General features: G+C 36.5%; 1 protein-coding gene across 2 annotated transcripts in view; it reads left to right on the top strand.

Moving 5' to 3' along the window:
• LOC150081538 (inhibitor of Bruton tyrosine kinase) overlaps positions 1 to 21,967 on the top strand; it is a 349,146-nt gene that overhangs the window by 116,629 nt on the left and 210,550 nt on the right. For both annotated transcript variants that reach the window (XM_090380069.1, XM_090380070.1), the window contains exons 10-12: positions 442 to 788; positions 7,934 to 8,039; positions 20,332 to 20,622. In XM_090380069.1, the coding sequence (XP_090236195.1) occupies positions 442 to 788; positions 7,934 to 8,039; positions 20,332 to 20,622 (744 nt within the window). The remainder of the gene's footprint in view (positions 1 to 441; positions 789 to 7,933; positions 8,040 to 20,331; positions 20,623 to 21,967) is intronic.

The raw sequence follows: 21,967 nt of genomic DNA, 5'->3' as shown, positions 1-21,967 counted from the left end.
CTAACAACAATGCCTCCAGTTTCTATCAGACCCTGAACCTTATGTATTTTCGAAAACTCACTCCTAAAATGGGTTAAGGAAAACACTAAAAAGAAAAAAAAATCCACTTAAATTCAGTCAGTTTCCTTAGTGCTCTGCACTAAGTAAACTGACTGAATTTAAGTGGATTTTAAATTCTATATTTTTCGGTATTCAGTGAACTTGTTACAAAAATGCTGTATTAGTTTTTTTTTTTTTGTGGGATTTGCATGTGTACCACAATTAAATAATATATTCTAATTTCTTCTGTATTCACCAAGTCTTAGTGTTCTTCTCTATTTTTTAATTTTATTTATAATATATTTTGTATCAGCATCAGGTTAATCAACTTAAAGTTTAGTTTAGTAAGCCATTAGTTTTTGAATATGTTGAAATATAAATATTATTTGTTTGTTTTCCTAGATATATTTCTGGAGAGAGACTAGTCCTTCCTTTCGGAGATGTTTGTTCAACTTGGGGAGACAATTAACTGTATCTGATATTCACATTAATCATTTTTCTGTCACATTGGTTACAAAGGATGGAGAAGGATTTTCTGGTACTGTTGTTCCCCCTAAAGAACCCAACATAGTGGAGGCTCAACGACAGAGTTCCAAAAATATGTCATCATCATTAGTTCTCCTACTAGATAAAGATTATTGTAATTTAATACGCCTAAAGCGTCTTTCTTCTGGTTATAGAGCAACAGCAGTAACTTCAGATGTAAAGGGAAGAAATTTTGCTATTCTGCAATCTCATCCCAAAGTAGGGTAATGAATTAATTCTTAAAAATAGTTTTATTGAGAAAAGTAAATTTAGTTTTAGTATGGACCATATGTGCAAGGAAACCAACTTTTGTAGCATGGGGTGGGGTTGAGGGGTTTGATGAATAAGTTATTTTGAGGTTGCTATTTTTAAATTGTAACCATTCATTTTGCAACATTAAACTTAGTTACTCTTTACCTTACCATTCCCAACACCTATCTAATTCATCTCAAATGAGTACAGCTTAGCACTAGTCATTAATCACTTTCCTGATCTTCATATTGTCTACAAAGTTTGACATATTCCATATCCATTTATCAGTGTCATTTAAGAGATTCAGCCATTGATCTTAGAGGAACTGCACTTCTAACCCTACTCCATTCCAAAGACCAACCATTAATTACAACCCATGTAACTGTCCTGTAATCCTTCAAGGCATCTTACCTGTGATCCCATCACCTTCCAGCTTATATAGCAGTCACTCATTTAGGACCAAATCAAATGCTTTCTAAAGTCCAAGTAAACAATGTCAAAAGTATTTCCTGCATCACGCTCATGAATGACACTGTTGTAACATCAAGTTAGTTAAACAAGATTTTACCTTTACGAAACTGCTTTATTTCCTTGAATTCTATCTAGATAATCTTGTGTGTCATTCTTAATCATTGCCTTCATTATTTTCCTTAACATTGAAGTTAGGCTGACTGATCTCCAGTTACTTACTTCACACAGATCTATTGACACGAATGGAGAAAATTTTCTGAAAGATTAGTTTTTTAGACATTCAAGAAAGTTAACCAAACTTCGAGAAAGGAGAAATATGGCTTTGATAGGAATTCATTTCATGGCAGACCTATCAATTCAAATTTTATCTTCAAAATATTGAGAATTTTCTAAAGTAGTTTGAACTCATTTTGCAGATTCATGTAACAGATTTTATCTAATTAAACTTTCTGAAAAGCTTTTTAATTTGAAATGAAATGTTCTAAAACCTTTTTTGGATGTATTGAAACATTTTCAGAATGAAATGGGACTGTGTTATCCAAATATCATATTGTTCTGGAACAATCTGAGATTTATGAATTACATAAGTGATAACAGTGTCACTTACATGATCTCATAAATTCACAAATAAATATTACTAAATTTATAAATATAGTAATATTTATTTGTCACGCATTCACAGTAATTCAAAAAAAGATTGACTATATTACAGGTTATCTCCCTGTATATTGCTTTGCTGCTTTTCTCTGTGATGTGACATTTAAAAAAAAAAAAAAAATCAGACTAGCATGCAGAATTATTTTTCTGTTAATAAGACATGGTATTGTATTTCTACTTTGCTCTGTGATTTGACATTTAAAAAAAATCACAAAGGCTAGCTGTTTGCAGAATTATTTTTCTTTGAAAAAGACATGTAAAAGTCATCTATCAGTTCAAATATTGTTAGGCAGATGTTGCACTTGGTGTTGAGGCCCATAGGAAAAGTTTTTGCATTTGTCTCATAGATGTCATAAGCTGCTGCACCCACTCTATATATATTCTTCCCAAATTTTTGTGTTAAATAATGGTGCATTACCACTACAGTCATCAAAGTGTTTGCTTTAAATTTTATTTGCTTCCTGGGTCTGTTAGACCCAGTGTGACCACTGTTGTTACTATTTATGGAAGTATGTTTTGATTCCCCCCCCCCCACATTTTACCACTTACATTCAATATAGAATAATGAGTTGATGGTGGTATTTGCAGAAAGTGCTTAAATTTTCTTAGCTTTGATCATACAATAATGCTGTAAATACACTAATGTACATATGAAAATTACTTTTAATGTGGTTGTTTATTTTTGGATCAAAAATATTAATGACCTGAACACCCAGTGCAGCATCTGTCTGAACTTTGAACAGTACTTTGTAATGCCAGTTTCTGAAGTAAGAAGATAAATATTTAAGAAAGTTAACCAAACTTCAAGAAAGAAGAAATATGTATGGCTTTGAAAGCCATTTATTTTGTAGTAAACCTACCAGATTGAAAATACAGCAGAGGAATGCTTTAATTGAAGATCAAGTGAGAGGAACTGAGCTTGTGTACAGTTTAGTGACACATATTGTAAAGAATCATCTGGGGAAATAATGGCAGAGCTGGCTTGAATACAAAATGATAGAATTATTTATAATTATTTAAGGAATTTTGTTATAAAGTCTCCTTTTTTTTTTAATGTGGATCCTGCAGTTTTGAGAAGAGATACTTGTTTTGAGTTAAAATCTGAACACAGTTGCTGTCAACATACTGTATATGGGCATATATTTTCAGATAAATAGTTTGGAAGACAGTGGGGGTAACGGTGCCCACAGAAATATCTATCGAAAAGGCATGCAGCAGAAGCAAAGGCATGTCAGCTTCAACCACCCATGGAGGCAACTTATTCCAACAATTAATAACTTGCTGGCTAAAAGAGAGCTTACTGCAATCCAGTCTAAACCTTATTTCCTTGTAATTTTAATGTTTGACCTCTAGTTCAAGAATCATAACAAAAAATTTCATCCTCGTTTATTTTACTTTCTCCCCTCAGACAATCCTCAATCAGGTCTGCTCTAGATATTGCCCATCTTTGGGCCCTTTCAAGAAGCTCAGTATTGTTTTTAGGTGCAGTCTCCATACTTGAACACAGTATTTCAAGGTCAGTCTTACAATTGCTGTATACTTTGGGATTATGATATCCCTATCTCTACAAGCAAATGACACCATGAGCCTTTCTTGCCATGTGTGTATGCTGCTCAGAGAACTTAACATCCAACTGTATCATAACTCCCAAATCTCTTTCTTCTTTTACTGTTTTTGGTTCATTGCAACCAAGTGGGGTTGCACTGAACTAAAGTTTTGGGGTTGCTATTCCCCAAGTAACATTTTACTGTGTTAAAACTCGGCTCTTACCTTTCTGACCATCCCTGAAGTCTGAGTCATACCGAGGAAGAAGCCTGAGAAAGATTTTGTGAGCACCACCCCAAGATGTGTGAACAATATTTTTTGGTAGGGCAGGTAGGACTGAGGGGGTCCGGAAAATTTACCGCCGCGTTAGTTTATCGCATTTTACCATCTAGAAGCAATGAGATGTGTTTGGTCAAACCATAAAAAATTATTTTTTATTTTAGTTTCTGCCTTAAGCTATGATTAGCATATTCTTGGAATTCTATGAACTGTGAGGGAATTGTATGGAAATATGTAATTTAATAGGTAGATTATGTATTTTAATAGTTACATGTATCACAAAAATAGTAAAAAATCCATTATTTGAACAATATAACAATTGGTTAATTTTAAACTACACTAAACTAATTATAACATTTAGGTATGTCATAGTACACTGCAAAAATTCAAAATGAATGTTTATGCAATCTTCAGAAACAGTCACGTTGGGATAATTAATTACTAAGAAACTGTAATATTTACGACACAGTATGTAAATTATCAATAAGAAGTATTATGCGCTATACCTCTTAGATAATCAACAATATCACCCCGTTCATCGTATGCACTAACAAGCCTTTTAATTCGTTCATCACAATCGCGATACTTCTTTTTTTTTTTTTTTTTTTGTTGCCCAGATCACTTCCACTTAAATATTGTTCAATGCGCATTTCGTTAATACTTTGTTCTTTTTTTAATGCAATTGATAAATTTCGAAATGTTGGGATGATAAGCAGTGACTTGTTCCTCAAATCCTCTATGCCACCCTTCAACAGAATTATTCGTTCTTGGTAATCCTTCAAGAACAAGCTGGCATACGTTCCACATTTCATGGGAATACTTTGTTGGTCGACGAAGATGTCGTCTGGTTGGGTGTCCAATCCATGTATCCTCAAAATAATCAAGAACTTCTTGCGATTCTGGAGGAAAAACACCATTTTCACACAAATGTTCAAAAACAACCATCACAATTGGAGTTGGCACAAATGCAATTGCTGCCAAAATTCGCATATTTAAAGCAAAATTAGTGTCAGTTTCATAACGTTTCAATCCATTATTCTGAATGGAAAGAAAAATACATTGTGAAAAGTGGAAAAAAACAACCCCGTTGCGAAAGTGTCAGGGAAAACTTCTGCAAGCATTCATCATTGCCATCTCAAAATCTATAGTTATTGATTGCGGGGACATAGCTGGTTCCAATACTTTCAGCTGCTGTAGTAGAGATACATGCATTTCTTCAAACTTGTTAGGCAATAATGCATAAACTAATGGAAGCGATATTTTGTCCTCGAATCCATGTATCGTATACTGCTGATAAAGTAAGGGAACAGTTTTGAAAGTCCCATCGGCATACCAGTGTTCACTTCGTGCTAACAACTGCAAATTTCTTTTCGTACTGAAAATTAACATACGATTGTCCTCGGGTCCAGAATCAAATTGTAGAAACAATTCTCCATAGCACGGTGTTTTATATTCTTCTGTAAAAACTGTTTCTAAGATGCGTTGGAAGAACTGGACCATCAAAATTTCAATTTCTTATATTTCGGATCGTTCATTTCATTGTATCTACACTTGGAAGCTTAGGGGTTGCTGCTTGGCTACAGATTCTCGAAACATTTGAAATAATACTATGAGGCATGCTATTTGTTGTTTCTGCATAAGTTCGAATGGTATCAAGAAGTTGTGCTGCCTCAACTCCTGCTGCATTTCCACAACGATTGTGCTCCTTCCATGTTTTAACGATGTTATCTACCGTAGTACCATCATTAAAACATGGAAGGAGCACAATCATGTCAGTGGAATTTTTGAAATTAGAAAAAGGAAAACCGAAATTGTGCTTTAGCAGGCATTTGTTTCATAAAGACAGGCAAAATGAAACAAAAATTCATTGGAAGTGTCAAAATTACCGAAAAACCAAATGTGTTCACAAACTCAAAAGGATGAAAAATAAACTCAAAATAAGAAAATGTTGTGATTGTAAGAGATTATAAATATATAAGTACCTCCCTAATTGGCACGCCCAACCCCTACTCCCCTAAAACATGCTACTTAAGTTAAAAATAAATTTATATAAATTATATGTATTGTCTGGCGACATTTGTAGGCTATAAATTGTTTATGCGATAAACTGACACGGCGGTAAACTGCTAGCGATTAATTGCTGGCGGTGAATTGTGGGCAATAAACTTTCCTAGACTTAGTCAAGGAAAGTTTAAGAAAATTTAAGTTTATAAACAATTTATAGCCTACAAATGATCGCTAGCATATTTTTTTTCACCAGGCAATACATATAATTTATATAAATTTATTGGTCATTTTAAATTGAAAATATAGCTTTTCTATAGGTGTTATTTAAGAATTAAGTGCAGTTAAAAAGAAGTTGTATGCTAGGTGTACATTTCCTAGAAATGCATACAATTGCATTTAATTGCCTGTTATTTTCCAAAATTGGAATAAGGTAGGTACCTACTTAATTCCTTTAACTTAAGTGGAAGTGATCCGGGCGAATAAAAAAAAAAAAGAAGTATCGCGATTGTGATTTACGAATTAAAAGGCTTGTTAGTGCATACGATGAACAGGGTGATATTGTCGATTATCTAAGAGGTTATATCGCATAATATTTCTTATTAATAATTTACATACTGTGTTGTAAATATTACAGTTTCTTAGTAATTAATTATCTCAATGTGACTGATTCTGAAGATTGCATAAACATTCATTTTGAATTTTTGCAGTGTACTATGACATACCTAATGTTATAATTAGTTTAGTTTAAAATTAACCAATTGTTATATTGTTCAAATAATGGATTTTTTACTATTTTTGTGATACATGTAACTATTAAAATACATAATCTACCTATAAAATTACATATTTCCATACATGTGTTTTTTTTTTATTTCCATACTATTCCCTCACAGTCCATAGAATTCCAAAAATATGCTAATCATAGCTTAAGGCAGAACCTAAAATAAAAAATATTTTTTTATGATTTGACCAAACACATCTCATTGCTTCTAGAAGGTAAAATGCGGTAAACTGACGTGGCAGTAAATTGCTGGCAGTAAATTTTCCTAGGCTCAGGACTGAGTTTTAGAATTGAAGTTAAGTAAATTTTCTTAGCCTTATTGAAGAAATTAAGTTTTTTATACTGTGCAATATTTTTCAAACTGGAAGGTGAAATGTAGTGTTATATAATCAGCAAAACTATGGATGTGATTTTTCAGTCAGTGGAAGGAGGTCATTAATATTCAACTGGAAAAGACAAAACTTAGGGAATACTGACTTTAGTGGAAGGCAGAATGCCATCAACCATCACTTGCAGTGAGTGAGATAACTGAGTAGCCAACTGGAAAAAAACAGTTGCCAATCCATAAGACAGGGCTCCGTAGCCGAGTGGGCAGGAGCGGGAGTGCAGTAGCACATGCTCTTTGAGTAGACAGAGGTTCAAGCCCCTGACTGCTGAATACGGTCAATCTGCCAACCTGCACTGGACCAGCGTGGCAGATTATGGTCCATTTTCCTCAGCATGAATTGTTGAGGAGGCTTCCATCCTGCAGTTGGTTGATGATGGCTGCACTTTACTTGTGTTTTTTTTTTTTTTTTTTTTAAGACAGGGCTTGTTTAAAAGACCTTTCCACCAAAAAACTTTTGAAATGTCAAGAGTAGCTATTTGGATTTCATTAAACATTTCCATCACATTTGATGAGTAATGAAAGCCAGTATATCACTAGTGGATCAACACTGACAGAATCCATGTTGGTTATCATTTATCAGGTGAAAGACTAAGATAGTTTGAGTTGGCGGTTGTTGGATTTCTCCATTACTTGGGAAAGAATAGCAGTAAGTGCGATGGGACAATAATTGGAAGGGAGAGATTTGTCATCCAGTTTTAGGAACTGGCTGGATATGAGAATTTCTAAGCAGAAGGACAAAGAACAGTGACTTCCATTTTTATGTTTTGCAATTTATGATTGTTGTTTAAAGGTCTCATAGAAAAGAATCCAAGACCTATGTTTGTTGGACCTTTTTTTTCTTTCTTATTTTTGTGCTCCTACGCATGTTCTAGCAGTTTTGAAACATCTTGTGTAGTGAAAATGGCATAATGAAAAAGAACTAGCATCAGTGTTGTTGTTTTATTTTTATTTTAGTTTTTATATATTTATTATTTTTTTTAATTTTGCAGTTTGGTGGAATTACCCATGGTTTCCCCGTCAGATGCTGAAAAACATTTTTCTGCTTTATTTAGAGAGACCCACACAGAAGATATAATTCATGATATTATTATTAAGGTATGATTTAAAGAAAGAAGTCTGACAAAGTATATTTAGATTATTATTAAATTATATGGATTTTGACAAGAATTTTGGAATGCCTGGTATATGTTAAAACCTCAAATCTAGAATATTCAAAAAATATAAAACTGTATACAGGGTGTTTATAAATTATTCGCCTGATTATGAAGTTTGTTTAAAATTTTATTGTAATAGGTATCTTAAAATGGCTTGCTGCAATTATCAAAGCAACTGAATGAGTTTTTTATTGTGTTTGATAGCCTTGATCCCATCAAGCATTGTGACAGTACAGCATTAAAATGACAGTGCAAGAGAAAGCAGTGCGCTTGTTGTAGTCGTGGGATACCAACCTTTAATGACTGTAAAGAGACGTTTTTAATGAGAATTCCAGAAAGATCAATCTACGGAACAATCAGTGAGGTGATGGTTGAAACAGTTTCAAGGAAACCAGCAGTGTTCTGCACCAGAAAGGAGCAGGTAGGCCTAGTGTATCTGCAGACAAAGTTTTGGAAATTAGGAAGTGTTACCTGAAGTCCTACAAAATCTATCCACCGGGCAAGTCTACAGCTGTGAATAGTAGTAGTAGTGGCATGTGATGCAAGAAAGCAAGTGTATGAGCCTATGCAGCATCAGCCAAAAAAAAAAAAAAAAAAAAAAATCACACCATTCCTTCCAAATGCCTGTCCAGTTCCTCCTTAAATTTATTCAACCTATCAACTTCCACAACGACAGATGGAAGTTTGTTCCAGCAATTAACCACCCACTGGTTAAAGGCAAATTTCCGCACATCTATTCTACATCTGTCTTTTCTTAGTTTGAATTTATGCCCCCTTAGGTTCGTAATCGGAACAAATGGAAGGATCCCATCAGAATTCAGCGTGCTCAACCCATTCAAGGCCTTATACACTTCAGTCAAATCACCGCGCAGGTGCCTAGTCTCCAGCCACTGCAATTTGCAGAACTTAAGCCTCTCTCTTGGTAAGAGGATACCTTCATTCCCCTCACCAATCTTGTTGCCTTTCTCTGTACATGCTCAAGTAAATCTGCATCCTTCCTAAAATGAGGCCTCCAGACCTGTACACAGTACTCAAGGTGTGGCCTGACCATTGCCTTATACAGAGGGACAATCACCTCCTCCTCCCTGGTAGCAAAATTCCTATATATCATTGACAAAACCCCCATGACCTGCCCTGGCAGCCTGTCTGCATTGCTCAGAAAACTTCATATCTGACTGCACAATTACTCCCAGGTCTTTTTCATTTCCTACCACCTTAAGTGTAGTACCACACAGTTGGTACGTTTCTCTGGGGTTATTTCTACTCATATGCAGTACTTTGCATTTGTCAAGGTTAAACTTCAGTTGCCACTTCTCAGCCCATCTGCCCAAATTTTCTAGATCCTGTTGCAGTAGCACACTGCCGTTACTGTCATTAACAACCCTGCCAACCTTTGTATCATCTGCAAACTTCGACACTAAGCCTGATATACCTTCATCAATATCATTGATAAATATACAAAACAACAGTGGACCTAACACCGAACCCTGTGGGACTCCACTAATAACATTAGTCCACGAAGAGCAGCACCCACTGATTACCACCCTCTGTCTTCTCCCACTCAACCATCCCTTTATCCATTGTAGCAACTTACCCTTAATACCATTCTGCTCCAATTTGTACAATAGTCTTCCATGCGCAACAGTGTCAAAAGCTTTCCTGAAATCCAAATATATGATATCAAAATTATTTTTTGCATCCAATTCCTTTGTAACCACATCATAATATCCTATCAAATTTGTCAGACAAGACTTTCCCTTAACAAATCCATGCTGTGTCTGAATTATTGCTGCAGTCTTGTCTAGATGATCCTGCAATGCATCTTTAACCAGTGGCTCCATTATTTTACCCCGAACAGAAGTTAAACTAACTGATCTGTAATTACTCGTGTCACCCTTCCATCTCCCTTTGTGAATTGGGGATACATTTGTACATCTCCAGTCCGTGGGGACCTCCCCTGAGTCCAAGGATGCTCTCATAATTATGGCTAAGGGTTTGCTTAGTTGCTTATAACTGGATAGATCCCATCCACCCCAGGTGCTTTTCTTATGTTTAACTTCAACAATTTCTCCTCAACTTTGCTTCCATTTATTACAAAATCATTAAGTATCCTGCTACAATTTGATAACCTTCTGCCATTTTTAAACCTTAATAATTCCTCATGTGTGAATGTAGATGCAAAATACTCATTCAGTTTGCTTGCTATCTGAGCAGGATCATCAGCAGTCGAACCGTCAATGTCAAGTGGACCAATCAGATTCATCCCTTTCCTTTTAGAGTTTATATAAGTAAAGAAATCCTTGCTGTTTTTCTTAGCATCTTTTGCCAAGGATTTCTCGTAATCTGCCTTCGCCTGCCTAACCTCCTTTGTCACCTGATTACAGACTAGCTTATATCTGCCATAGGCTTCTGAGTCGCTTGATAATTTATATGCATCCCATGCATTTTTCTTCTCTGTTATGAGTCTCATTAGTTCATTAGATAACCATTTAGGCCTAAACCTTGAACAATATTTCTTAATAGGTATGAAACTTTTAGTAGCACCCACGATTAATTCCTTGAATGCTTCCCACTTAGAATACTGCAAGCATCATTACACAGGGTGGTTCACAAGAGATTGAAACTTTATGCTTAGTACAAATTGTCCAGGAAATTAAGCCTCACAACAAACCACAATGAGAGGAATTTGGTGTTCACATTCTCAATCATATAGATGAAGATGAACACTTTCTTGAAAATGTTGTTTTTGGTGGTGAAGCGATATTCCACCTCTGGTAAAGTTAACAGACACAATTGTCATGTATGGGGATCTGAAAATTCCCACTCTGTTAGTCCAAAAGTAAAGGTGTGATGCACACTCTCCTTCAGCCAGGTGATTGGGCCACATTTCTTCCACAAAAAACACCGAACCCTGCAAATTACACCAATTGTATGCTGCACCTCAACTGGAAGATACACAGCTACATGCGTTCCATCAGCATGGTGGGGCACCACCACACAGCATCTTGCATATGTGCAATTTTTCCTCAATAAAAAATTTCATAACTGATGGATAGTTCCATTCCACGACCTCCTTGTTCTCCAGATATCACACCTATGCATTTCTTTCAATAGGACTACATAAAAGACAAGGTGTATGCAAAAAAGTTAACAATGTCACATAGTTAAAACACCGGATTTGAACAGACAGGGATTTCCTTTTTCTCAGGACATACTTAAAAAAAAAAAAAAAAAAAACACTTCGAATGAAATCGGCTACCATCTTGACATTCTGTTTGCTGCCAGAGGTACTCTTAGAGGTTTCATAAAGTGTGATTGTGTGATAAATTGTTATAAGAGATTCTTTGAGTTGTTTTAAGTGCAGCAAACTGTTTTATAATACTTATTACAATAAAATTTTAATCAAGCTTCATAATCAGGTGACTAATTTATAGGCACCTTGTATATAAAAAAAATAAAAAATATTCAAGTCGCATGCTTTGTTGAGTACTGTTTCTTTGGCATATTATATGCAACCATAGGAATCTTTACTGTAGCAGGCTTCTCAATGTGAATCAAACTTGGTGATGTATTTTTCTTGCTTGTTTATCCTTAATGCTTGACTGCTTCTGTTGTTTTCCTTGAATATGAGTACCTGTGCATCATAAAGGAACCTCTCAAATGCCGTGGAGCCTCCAGACTAGCATGATTTGGATCCCTTGCCCACATCCTAGTTTCAAGATGTCAATCACAAGTACATAATGTGGCATAGGGATTTGGTTTGCTGTGGACTTCAACTCTTAAAGTTGAAAGGGCAGGTGGGGGGGGGGGATCCTTCAGCTCCAACACCCCACTTTGGAAACTATTTTTAGATGTGAGAACTGATTGATCCCACCATGGCTTACTCATGATTAATTAGCTAGTGGGTTAGGCTGCACGGCACAAACATTGATGTCATATCCCTATTGCCATGGTTCACGGGGCAGGATTCTGGCCAGTTGAGGTGCAGGTATAGTGCCTGAGTAGCCCCACTGTCCACTTCAAAGTATGTTTGTTACTTTGGAATTTCTTGTGAGTGGAGAACCCAGGCACTGACCCAGAAACAATTTGCATGAATCCCAATATTGTAAATCCTTTTTCTGAAATACCAGCAAGGTCCCTCTCAAAAAATTAGCATTAGTAGAGGCATATGTTGCAAGAAAGCAAGCTTATACAGCATCAGCAAAAAATAAAAAACCTTATCATTTTCCATCCATTTGCTGAAAAAACTTGTCTATTTCTGCCTTAAATTTATTTAAGAAGTCAACTTTGACAATGACAGATGAAAGTTTGTTTCAGCAATTAACCACCCACTGGCTAAAGAGAAATTTCTGCACATCTATTCTACACCTGTCTTTCCTCATTTCAGATTTATGTTCCCTCAGGTGTGCAATCTGAGCAAGAGGAAGGATCCCATCAGCATTGAGCTTGCTCAAACCATTCAAGGCCTTATACAACTAAGTCAGATCACCTCGCAGGTGCCTGGTCTCCAGATGCTGCAATTTGCAGAACTTTCACCGCCGACCGGGCTAGCCAGGTGGGTAAAGTGCCTGCCTGGCAACCCAAAGGTCACGGGTTCGAATCCCACCTCTGGCTTGGATCAGAGTACTGCAAAAACCTTGGGAGGTGCATTATGGCCACAGAAGCCGATGCGCCAACAACTACAAAAAAAGAACTTTCACCCAGTCGTGAAAAGAATAGTCAGCCCTACATACCTTATCAGAATTTGGGCAAAACATACACTTCTGCTGGGTCCCAGGACATATGGAAATGAACTAGTGGACAATGCTGCCAAATTAGCTTACCTACCACCCGAGAACAAGTGGAAAGTGCCTCATCAAGACTATCGACCAATAATCCAGGAAAAATGCATGTGCCAATGGCAGTTATCAGGGAAAAGTAACCTAATAATAAGCTTTGAAGTATCAAGCCAAACCTTGAGCGATGGCCTTCCAGCTTCAGTTCAGTCCAACATCAGGAGGTAATATTGGCTCATCTGCGAATAGGTCACACAAATATCACTCGTGGTTATCTTTTAAGAGGAGAGATACCCCTTCAATGTCATCACTGTAATACAATGCTTTCAGTGAAACACATTCTGGTTGAATGCACAAAATATACAAGAGAATGCCAGAATCTTTGCACTCTAGCCACAACAGAAGATCCTCCTACACTTGTTTCACTTTTAAATAATGAAACAAATGTCTCAAGCATTTATAACTTTCTCAAGATGATTAAAGTATATCACTTCCTTTAATTAGTTCCTTTCTTCCATTTTCTCTGTTTGAGAAGAAATGGCATGCATAGTTACCATATGTATGGCGCACTATGGCCATAGTTGCCGATGCACCCAATAAATCCCGAAACAAACAAGCAGAACTTTCTGCAGAGTATTCCTTGTTAAAAGCAACTCTTTGTTCCTCTCACCAATCTTGTTGTCCTTTTGTGTACCCATTCCAGCAGCTCTATATTCTTCCTAAAATGATGCCTCCAGACCTGTATGTAGTACTCAAGGTGCAGCCTGACCATAGTGTTATGCAAAGGGATAACCATCTTATCCCTGTTAGCAAAATTCCTGTATATCATTGACAAGACCCCATGATCTGGTCTTTCAGCCTGTCTGCATGGCTCAGAAAACTTCATATCTGACTGCACAATTACCCCAGGTCTTTTTCATTCTCTACTACCCTGAGTGTAGTACCGCACAGTTGGTACCTTATTCTGAGGTTACTGCTACCCATATGCAGTACTTTGCATTGGTCAACATTAAACTTCAATTGGAACCTCCTGGCCCAACTTTTCTAGATCCTGTTGCAGTAGTGCACTGTCAACTTTCATATCATCTGCAAACTTGGACATGGTCTGATATACCTTCATCAATATCATTGATAAATATAGAAAAAAACAATGGGTCCTTATTACTGTTATCCCACTCAACCATCCTTTATCCATACTGCTCTAATTTGTAGAGTAGTCTTCCATGTACAATAATATTAAAACTTTCCTAAAATCCAAGTATATGATATCAAAATTATTTTTTGCATCCAGTTCCTTTGTGACCACATAATAGTATTCAATCAAATTGGTCAGACATGACTTCCTCTTACAAACCCATGCTGTGTCTGAAATATAACAGCAGTTTTGCCGAGATCCTGCAATACTTCTTTAACCGGTTACTCTATTTTCTCTGGAACAGAAGTTAAACTAATAGGTGTGTAATTATTCATGTGATCCTTTGATCCCCCATTATGAATTTGGGATAAATTTGCACATCTCCAGTCCATGGGGACCTCCCCTGAGTCCAGGAATGCTCTCACAATTATGGCTAAGGGTTTGCTTACTTCCTTTGCTGCCTCCTTTAATATAACTGGATAGACCCTATACACCTTAGGTCCTTTCTTATATTTAGCTGCAACAAGTTCTCCTCCACTTTACTCTCAGTTATCTCAATTGTGCTGGTTCAGATATTTTAATGTTATCTTAGAAACTGAGAAATAAACAGATGACTGATAATAATATCCACTAGCAAAAATCCTGTAGGGAAAATTTTGCTATTCATCTGGAAGGGTTTTCACTCTCCCCTATATTTTTCAAATAGTTTTTATTCTGGTGACATCTTTGTAGAAACCAAAAGTGAAGAACACTCATAACACTACATTCAAGCCTCTATTGGAGAAATGCCACTCACAGTAACTTCCCAGAAAATGTTAAATGTTGTCTATGACAGTATAGTGGTCTTGTTACCTTTTACTTGTTTGGAAAGGTTTGGTTTGATTGTCATCTATGACTGGCAAAATTTCTCAATAGGGAATAGGATTTTCTTCTGAGTTTTTTTGTGGTTTTTCAGTCTGCACAACATCCAAATTGGCCAATGAACATACACTTGTTTAGACATAATATACAAAAGCACAGCCGACTGGGCTAGCTGGGTGGGTAAAGTGCCTGCCTGGCAACCCAAAGGTCACGGGTTCGATTCCCGCCTCAGGCTTGGATCAAAGTACTGCAAAAACTTTGGGAGGTGCATTATGGCCACAGAAGCCTATGTGCCAACAGCTACCAAAGGAAAAAAAAAAAAAAACAACAGCACAACAATATGATCTATGTTGCTGATGAGCCTAAAACCCCTACAGAACAACAAATTAATTTTGGATTTTCTTGAAGTGTTTGAAGAGAAAATCTGTTCTGAACTAAAATCTCAAGGAGCAACGGTTGAATAATGAATATCTGTGCATAGGAATTGAGAATCAAGTTTCCACTATAAACTTGATTCTATTTTCACATCATCAGTGTCTCCTAATTTAATTGCAGCTGGATGTTGTCAGTATCCAATGTTGGAGTTTTCAAAAACTGTTTCCAAAATTCAGTTTGTCTTAAATTACCTGCCTCACACAAGCTTTGTGCAGATTAATTGGAGAACCAAATGCACTCCAAGATGTAATTGTAAACTTTTTTTAGCCCAAAATATTTCTCCAATTTAAAGAAGATAATATAAAGTAATTTCACTCAGTTTCTTAAGTGAAATACTTTCGGGTTAAAGTTTAATTCTCCCCAGTGTGACAAAATCAACCAATGTTATGGATGAGTGCAAACTTCTGGGCATTTCTTCAAATAATAATAATAAAAAATCTGATTAGATTTGATTGCTCCAACATTTCAGCAATTTTATTTATTTTTTTTTTCAGCAGTATGTATTTTCTCCCGAAATCGTGCTTAAATATTGATTTCACTGATTTAATTATTTGTGCTCACTTAAATTTTGTGTGTACTAAAAAAAGATGTTTTCAAGCACTGTGTTTAATAAAAGCATAAATTTGCCATTGGGACTAGTTATGTATCATCCATAGATCTTTGTTCCTTTTCATTCACTAATGTTCCTTTTTCTAGTTGCGACCAGTTTCCAAACAAAATATCTGTTATTCCATTTAAAAATATTAAGTGGTAGTGCACAAGAACTACATTGTTGATGCCTGAGTTTGTTACAAAACCATCAGGTGAAACCACCGTTTCACCATACATTTCGCTGAAAACGTCAAAAGATGTCATCACTGAATGGTACCTCATCAATCTGTCAGATGAAGAGCTGAAACAAGAACTGCAAGATTAAGGAGTCATCAGTGTAAGACAAATTATGACAAAGAAGAATGGTACACTAGTTCCTACTCAGAATATAATCCTTATTTTGACGACCCCAAACCGCCAACAGTGATCAAAGGAGGTTACCTGAACTGCCAAGTTAAATCCTATATTCCAAACCTCTTATGCTGCTATAAGTGCCAGATGTGGACACTCACAGTCTGCAGAGGAGTAACTGAGTAGCTGCCTGTGCCATGGACACACTGTTTACACTGATATTGACTGCACAGCCACAACACCCAATTGTCTTAACTGCAAAGTATTCTGATGTATTACAAGGAATGTCCTCTATGGAAACACGAGAAAAATACAGCAATATGAAACTGAACACAGTGTAACCTGCCAAGAGGCCAAAAAATCCTTGCCAGTTCTGAACTAATAAGCCAACATATACCCAAGTAACCATAAGACACATATATCAATTGCTACCCAAATAGAGATAACATGACACTAAGAAAATCACTAGCTGAATGAGCAAGGTCAATTTTTAGCTGCCATACCAATAAACCAATGGAATGCAAGCAAAGTAAAGCTATAAATGTGCTGAGTTAGTACTATACAACCAGATGCCATTCCATTGCAGAATACTGCAGTATCTACTATTCCTGATGCAAATGATACAGACTGCATGGACTTAGAAGATAGTTCACACCAAGATGACTAGATTTTGGAATATTCACTGATGAGGAAATGGATGCATTCATTGTCCCAAAGTTGTGGGACAATGAATGCAGTGCAGCTATTTGAAAAGAATAATAAATAAAATAAAAGCATGGAACATTTTCCTGAAGTTCCAACAACTGTGAATCTCATCTGATTTTAAATAGGCTCATGCAAAACAAAAATGTATTAGGCAGACCATCAAAAGGGAAGGCTTTTGCTGGTCTGCCTAAGGCCTATTACACTCACCAGCTGTGCAAGCAAGGTCATGGAAATAATGATCATTGCCCTGCTAACTTGGTTTATCATTCAAAACAACCTCCTCAACTAGTGTATTGTGGCTTCCATGAAGGCCCAAAAATCAAAAGGTCCAATTTTGGACGTTAGTCTGCATCAATGGGGTTGGTAATTGGGACAGTCATAAAACACATGGGCCCAGTCCTCATCGGTTCCACAGGTACATTTTAGATCCTGGGTGATACCCAGTTGGCACAACTTTGCATTCAAGGACCCATGCCCTGTTAGCAAAAATGTGGCATAGTCCTGAGGCAAACCAGGGGGATTGTTTGGTGGAGACTAAGGTTACCTAGGGCAGGGAACCTCCTAGTGACTTCCCCTTTGGGTGTTTGTTCCCATCTACTCTGCACTTGTTGGTAGAGTGTGATTTGTATTATTTTCCGTTTTTGTTTGAGGTTGTCTCCAGGTTCAAAATGATCCCCAGGATATTTGTTAGGATTTGCCTCTTCAGTTTATAATTGAGGCCCCTTCTTATAACCTCTAAGTCAAGGGAAAATGCCCCTACCAGGACCTGTAAAGCAGGTGTACTGACAGTGGAACATGCTTTTGTGATTGTTAGTAGTATAATTCGCTGTACTGAGTTTAGTTTTATTTTTGTCTAGGACAGCTATGTAATACCATATGCCTGTACTGTAGGTTATGACCGGGAGAACATTTTCCTTGTAGATAAATAAGAGTGTTCTCCTCCCCAGTCAGTGCGGCTAATTTTTACTATCATTCCTGTGGAGTTTCTCACCTTCAGCAATATGTATGAGATGTGCATGAAAATGTCAATATAGAGTCAAATATGACTCCCAAATATTTAAGTTTTGTCACCAGGGCTACTGTTTCACCAGAAATTTATCTGTGGTCACTTGTAGAGTTGTCCTTTAATTAACATAGGCTTGGTTTTAGTTTCAGAAATTGACTTATAAATTTTTTCCACTCCTATAGAATGTTAAGAGCATGGTTTTCCTGATGTTTTAGGCCAGCTCTGGTGTTTGCCTTAGCAAGCTGATATATCTGGCCAATATCCATTTCCAGGAATTCATCTGTGATTAGGTTCCAAAAGGTGAAATCTGGAACTGAACCATGGGGACATCCTTGAGTAACTGTGTGGATGGTGCTCTGGTAGTGAGTTTTTTTTTTTTTTTTTTTTTTTGACCTGTCTATTACTGAGGTAGTCTTGAATACAGTTGATACAAGTTTTGAGGAACTCCAGCATGGCATAATCTCCTGAGTGTGCTGGGCCACCATAGGGTCAAAAGCCCCAGCAAAGTCAATTGATATAGCCAGCAATTATTTTTCCTGTGTATTCTGTGCTGCATTTATGAGACTGTTCATGGCATATCTTCAGTCGAACATCCAGGTTTAAATTTAATTTGTTCGTTCATTTGAATTTTTGCATTTAAGTAATGGGTCTTAAGATGGAGTAGAAGTAGCCTTTCCCATACTTTTCCAGTGCTAGTAACAAGGCTATTGGTCTATTACTTTGGGTTATTGGTGGTTTTTCTAGATTTTTCAGAATGATGCAAACATTTGCTTGTTTCCATGTTCTTGTGAACACACCCTTATCTTGAAAGTGTGATAAATTCCTTTATGATTTCTATTAAATCATGACCTGGACATTTTTGTCCTTGGTTGTGTTGATTGCAGAAGGTAATTCTTCAGTGGTAAATGATGGTTTTGTAATTGTATATTTATCTGCAGTGGCATAGCCAGGGTAGGGTCAGCAGACATATTGTATCCCCTGATGTCGAAATCTGATGTTGTGGCGCTTTTTAGCATTAGGCAATTGGTGCCTTTTTTTTTTGTTAATGTACCTTCTGAAAAAAATCTTGGCTATACCACTGTTTACCTTTTAGAAGCATTTGATATTTTGATCTGTTCCTGGGTGAGAGGATTAATGTTCTCTGAAAACAGTACTCCTCCCAGGTGTGAGTTGGTTGACACTAATACTCAGAGTATTAATGGTGTTTACCACCTCTCTCTTTGGCAGTTTGTTGGTAACTATACAGTAAACTACACCCCAGTGGTCAGCATTACTGGAGATACCAACCAGAGTCTGCCAAGATTCCTTTTTCTTTTGGCTTATTATGCTTGTGTAGCTGTTTCTCAGATAGCAGCATAACTCCCTCCAGTAACTAACAAACTTGTGTTTGTGTCATATTCTACGTTGAACACCTCTCTCAGTATAGCTCACCTCCTAGCAGATATTCCACATGTGGCCAGAGCTTTTACTTTCCTCAAAACCTGGTGTAAACTTCAACCACATTCACACAGTTAAAACTGTATTTAACTTTACCATAATTAGGCACATTATAGCCTTCTTGCACTGGGAAGCCCATTAACAAACAAACAAGCAATTATCCATTCTTTTAGCCATTATTTGGGCTACCCTTTAACACAGGCAGTTTGATTAGGAATTTAGCCATTATTTAGCCAAATAATGGCTAAATTCCTAAAAGGAAATTGTGTGTATTCCACCAAACTACTAATGATATCAAGGTTCTTCTGCAGAAACACAAACCAGTTTGCTTTTGCTTATGGCAAAAGACTAAAGGCAAATGAAAACCCTTCCTCATATAATTTTACCATCATTCATAAACATAGAATTGGAGATGCTGCTCATTGAGGAGTTGCCATTCATATGGGAAACCGACCACCGTTTTAGCATTTGCTATCCACAATTAACATAAGGACATTAACAGTTAGACCTGTAGTCAGTTTCTGTTAAGTCTCCATCTTTTGCTATCTGGAAGTGACCTCTACAGACATACCTTGGAGATCTTATTCAGTTGGCATAACACTCTGTGGGTTAGGGCTGATTAATGGCAGCAACTGTATCATAGGCCACATTCTCACAGATAATGACTACTCTTAGAATGGGAATTAATAGGAATTGATCCTTTTTGCTCCTCTTCTCTTCTCTACTTTCTTCATCTGCAACAACAGATGAAGAATTCTCTGTCACAGCAAATTATTCCCTAGTGCTTTTTTTTTTTTTTTGTTTGTTTTATTAACAAAACATTAAATTAAGTGCACTTTATGTAATTTAAAAAAAAATTATATTATAAAAAATTATATACAATACAACCATTCAGAAGAATACTTTAAGTAATAGTTTGTTCTTGTTTATATTCTAGGCTGGTAACCGCAGTTTTCCTTCTCATAAGTATATTTTAGCTTCCCGCAGTGATTATTTTCGCAAGCACCTTACTTCAGGAAAGTGCTGTGATTCTAATATTTTACCAGTTGAAAATATTCAGCCTGATATTGTTGAACAGATATTGCAGTTTATTTATTCTAATCAATGTGATTTCACAAAAGAGGGAGAAGAAATTCCTATTTCAAGGAAAAGTAATCATACTGAAGAATTATACTTAGAAAAAAATGAAACCAATTATCTGGGCATGCAGCACGTCAGTGCTTACATGGTAAGAATATAATTTTATGTAATAAGTTATTTCTATTTTAAGATAACTTGTTTAATGGAAAAAAATTAAATCTTTACTAATTAAGAATACAGCTTAATTTACATAACCTACCACAGTCTAGTTAATTACTGGTACCAGTTCGAATATAATTATGGTAGTGTGTAGTAAAAACAGCACAGATATATTCTTTAAGACCTTCAGTGTGGTACTAAGACAATTATTTAACATTGCCATTTCAGTGGTATTTTATCCATGTGTTATGGTCAACTCATTAGATCCTGAAATGCTGATCCCCAGTCTGTTTCCATGAATACCATGCCACACTACTGCTTTTAATTCAAACACCTAATACCCAGTAGTGCTATTTGAATTAGCATTAGTAGTGGCAAATGATGCAAGAAAGCAAGCTTATACAGCATCGGCAAGAAAAAAAAAAAAAAATCAAAAATCCCATTTTACCTATCCACTCCCTCAAATAGTTTGCCTAGTTCTTCCTTGAATTTATTTAAGCTATCAACTCCCACAGCAACAGATAAATTTTTATTCCAGCAATTAACCACCCACTGGCTAAAAGTAAACTTCTGTACATCTATTCTGCACTGTCCTTCCTCAGTTTGAATTTGTGCCCCCTCATATGCAGTCTGAGCAAGAGAAAGGATTCCATTAGCATTCAGCTTGCTCAATCCATTCAGTCTTAAACACCTCAGTCAGATCACCTTGCAGGTGCCTAGTCTCCACACGTTGCAATTTGCAGAACTGAATCTTTCTTGGTATGGCACCCCGTTGTGCCACTCGCCAATCTTATTGTCCTTTTTGTACTCTTTCCAGTAGTTCTATATCCTTCCTAAAATGAGGCCTCTAGACCTGTATGCAGTAGTCAAGATGTGACCTGACCATTGCCTTATACAAAGGGATAATCACCATATCCCTGCTAGCAAAATTTCTGTATATCATTGACAGGACACCATGAGCTACTTGCAGCCTGTCTGCACTGCTCAGAAAACTTCATATCTGACTGCACAATTAACCCCAGGTTTTTCATTTTCCAACTACCCTGAGGGTACTACCACACAGTTGGTATGTTACTTGTAGGTTACTGCTACCCATTAACCCAAAAAAAAAAAAAAAAAAAAAAAAAAAAAAAAAAATCGCACAACCATTCCCTCTAAATGTTTGTCCAGTTCCTGTTTAAATTTATTTAACCTATCAACTTCCACAACAACAGATGGAAGTTTGTTCCAACAATTAACCACCCGCCGGCTAAAGGCAAATTTCTGCACATCTATTCCACATCTGAATTTCCATAATTTGAATTTATGCCCCTATAGTTCGTAATCTGAACAAG

This window comes from Mastigoproctus giganteus, chromosome 8 (assembly GCF_048544385.1).
Source record: "Mastigoproctus giganteus isolate SK-2022 chromosome 8, ASM4854438v1, whole genome shotgun sequence".
In the NCBI taxonomy this organism is placed as follows: Eukaryota; Metazoa; Arthropoda; class Arachnida; order Uropygi; family Thelyphonidae; genus Mastigoproctus; species Mastigoproctus giganteus.
This window is presented reverse-complemented; position numbering and strand designations above follow the sequence as displayed.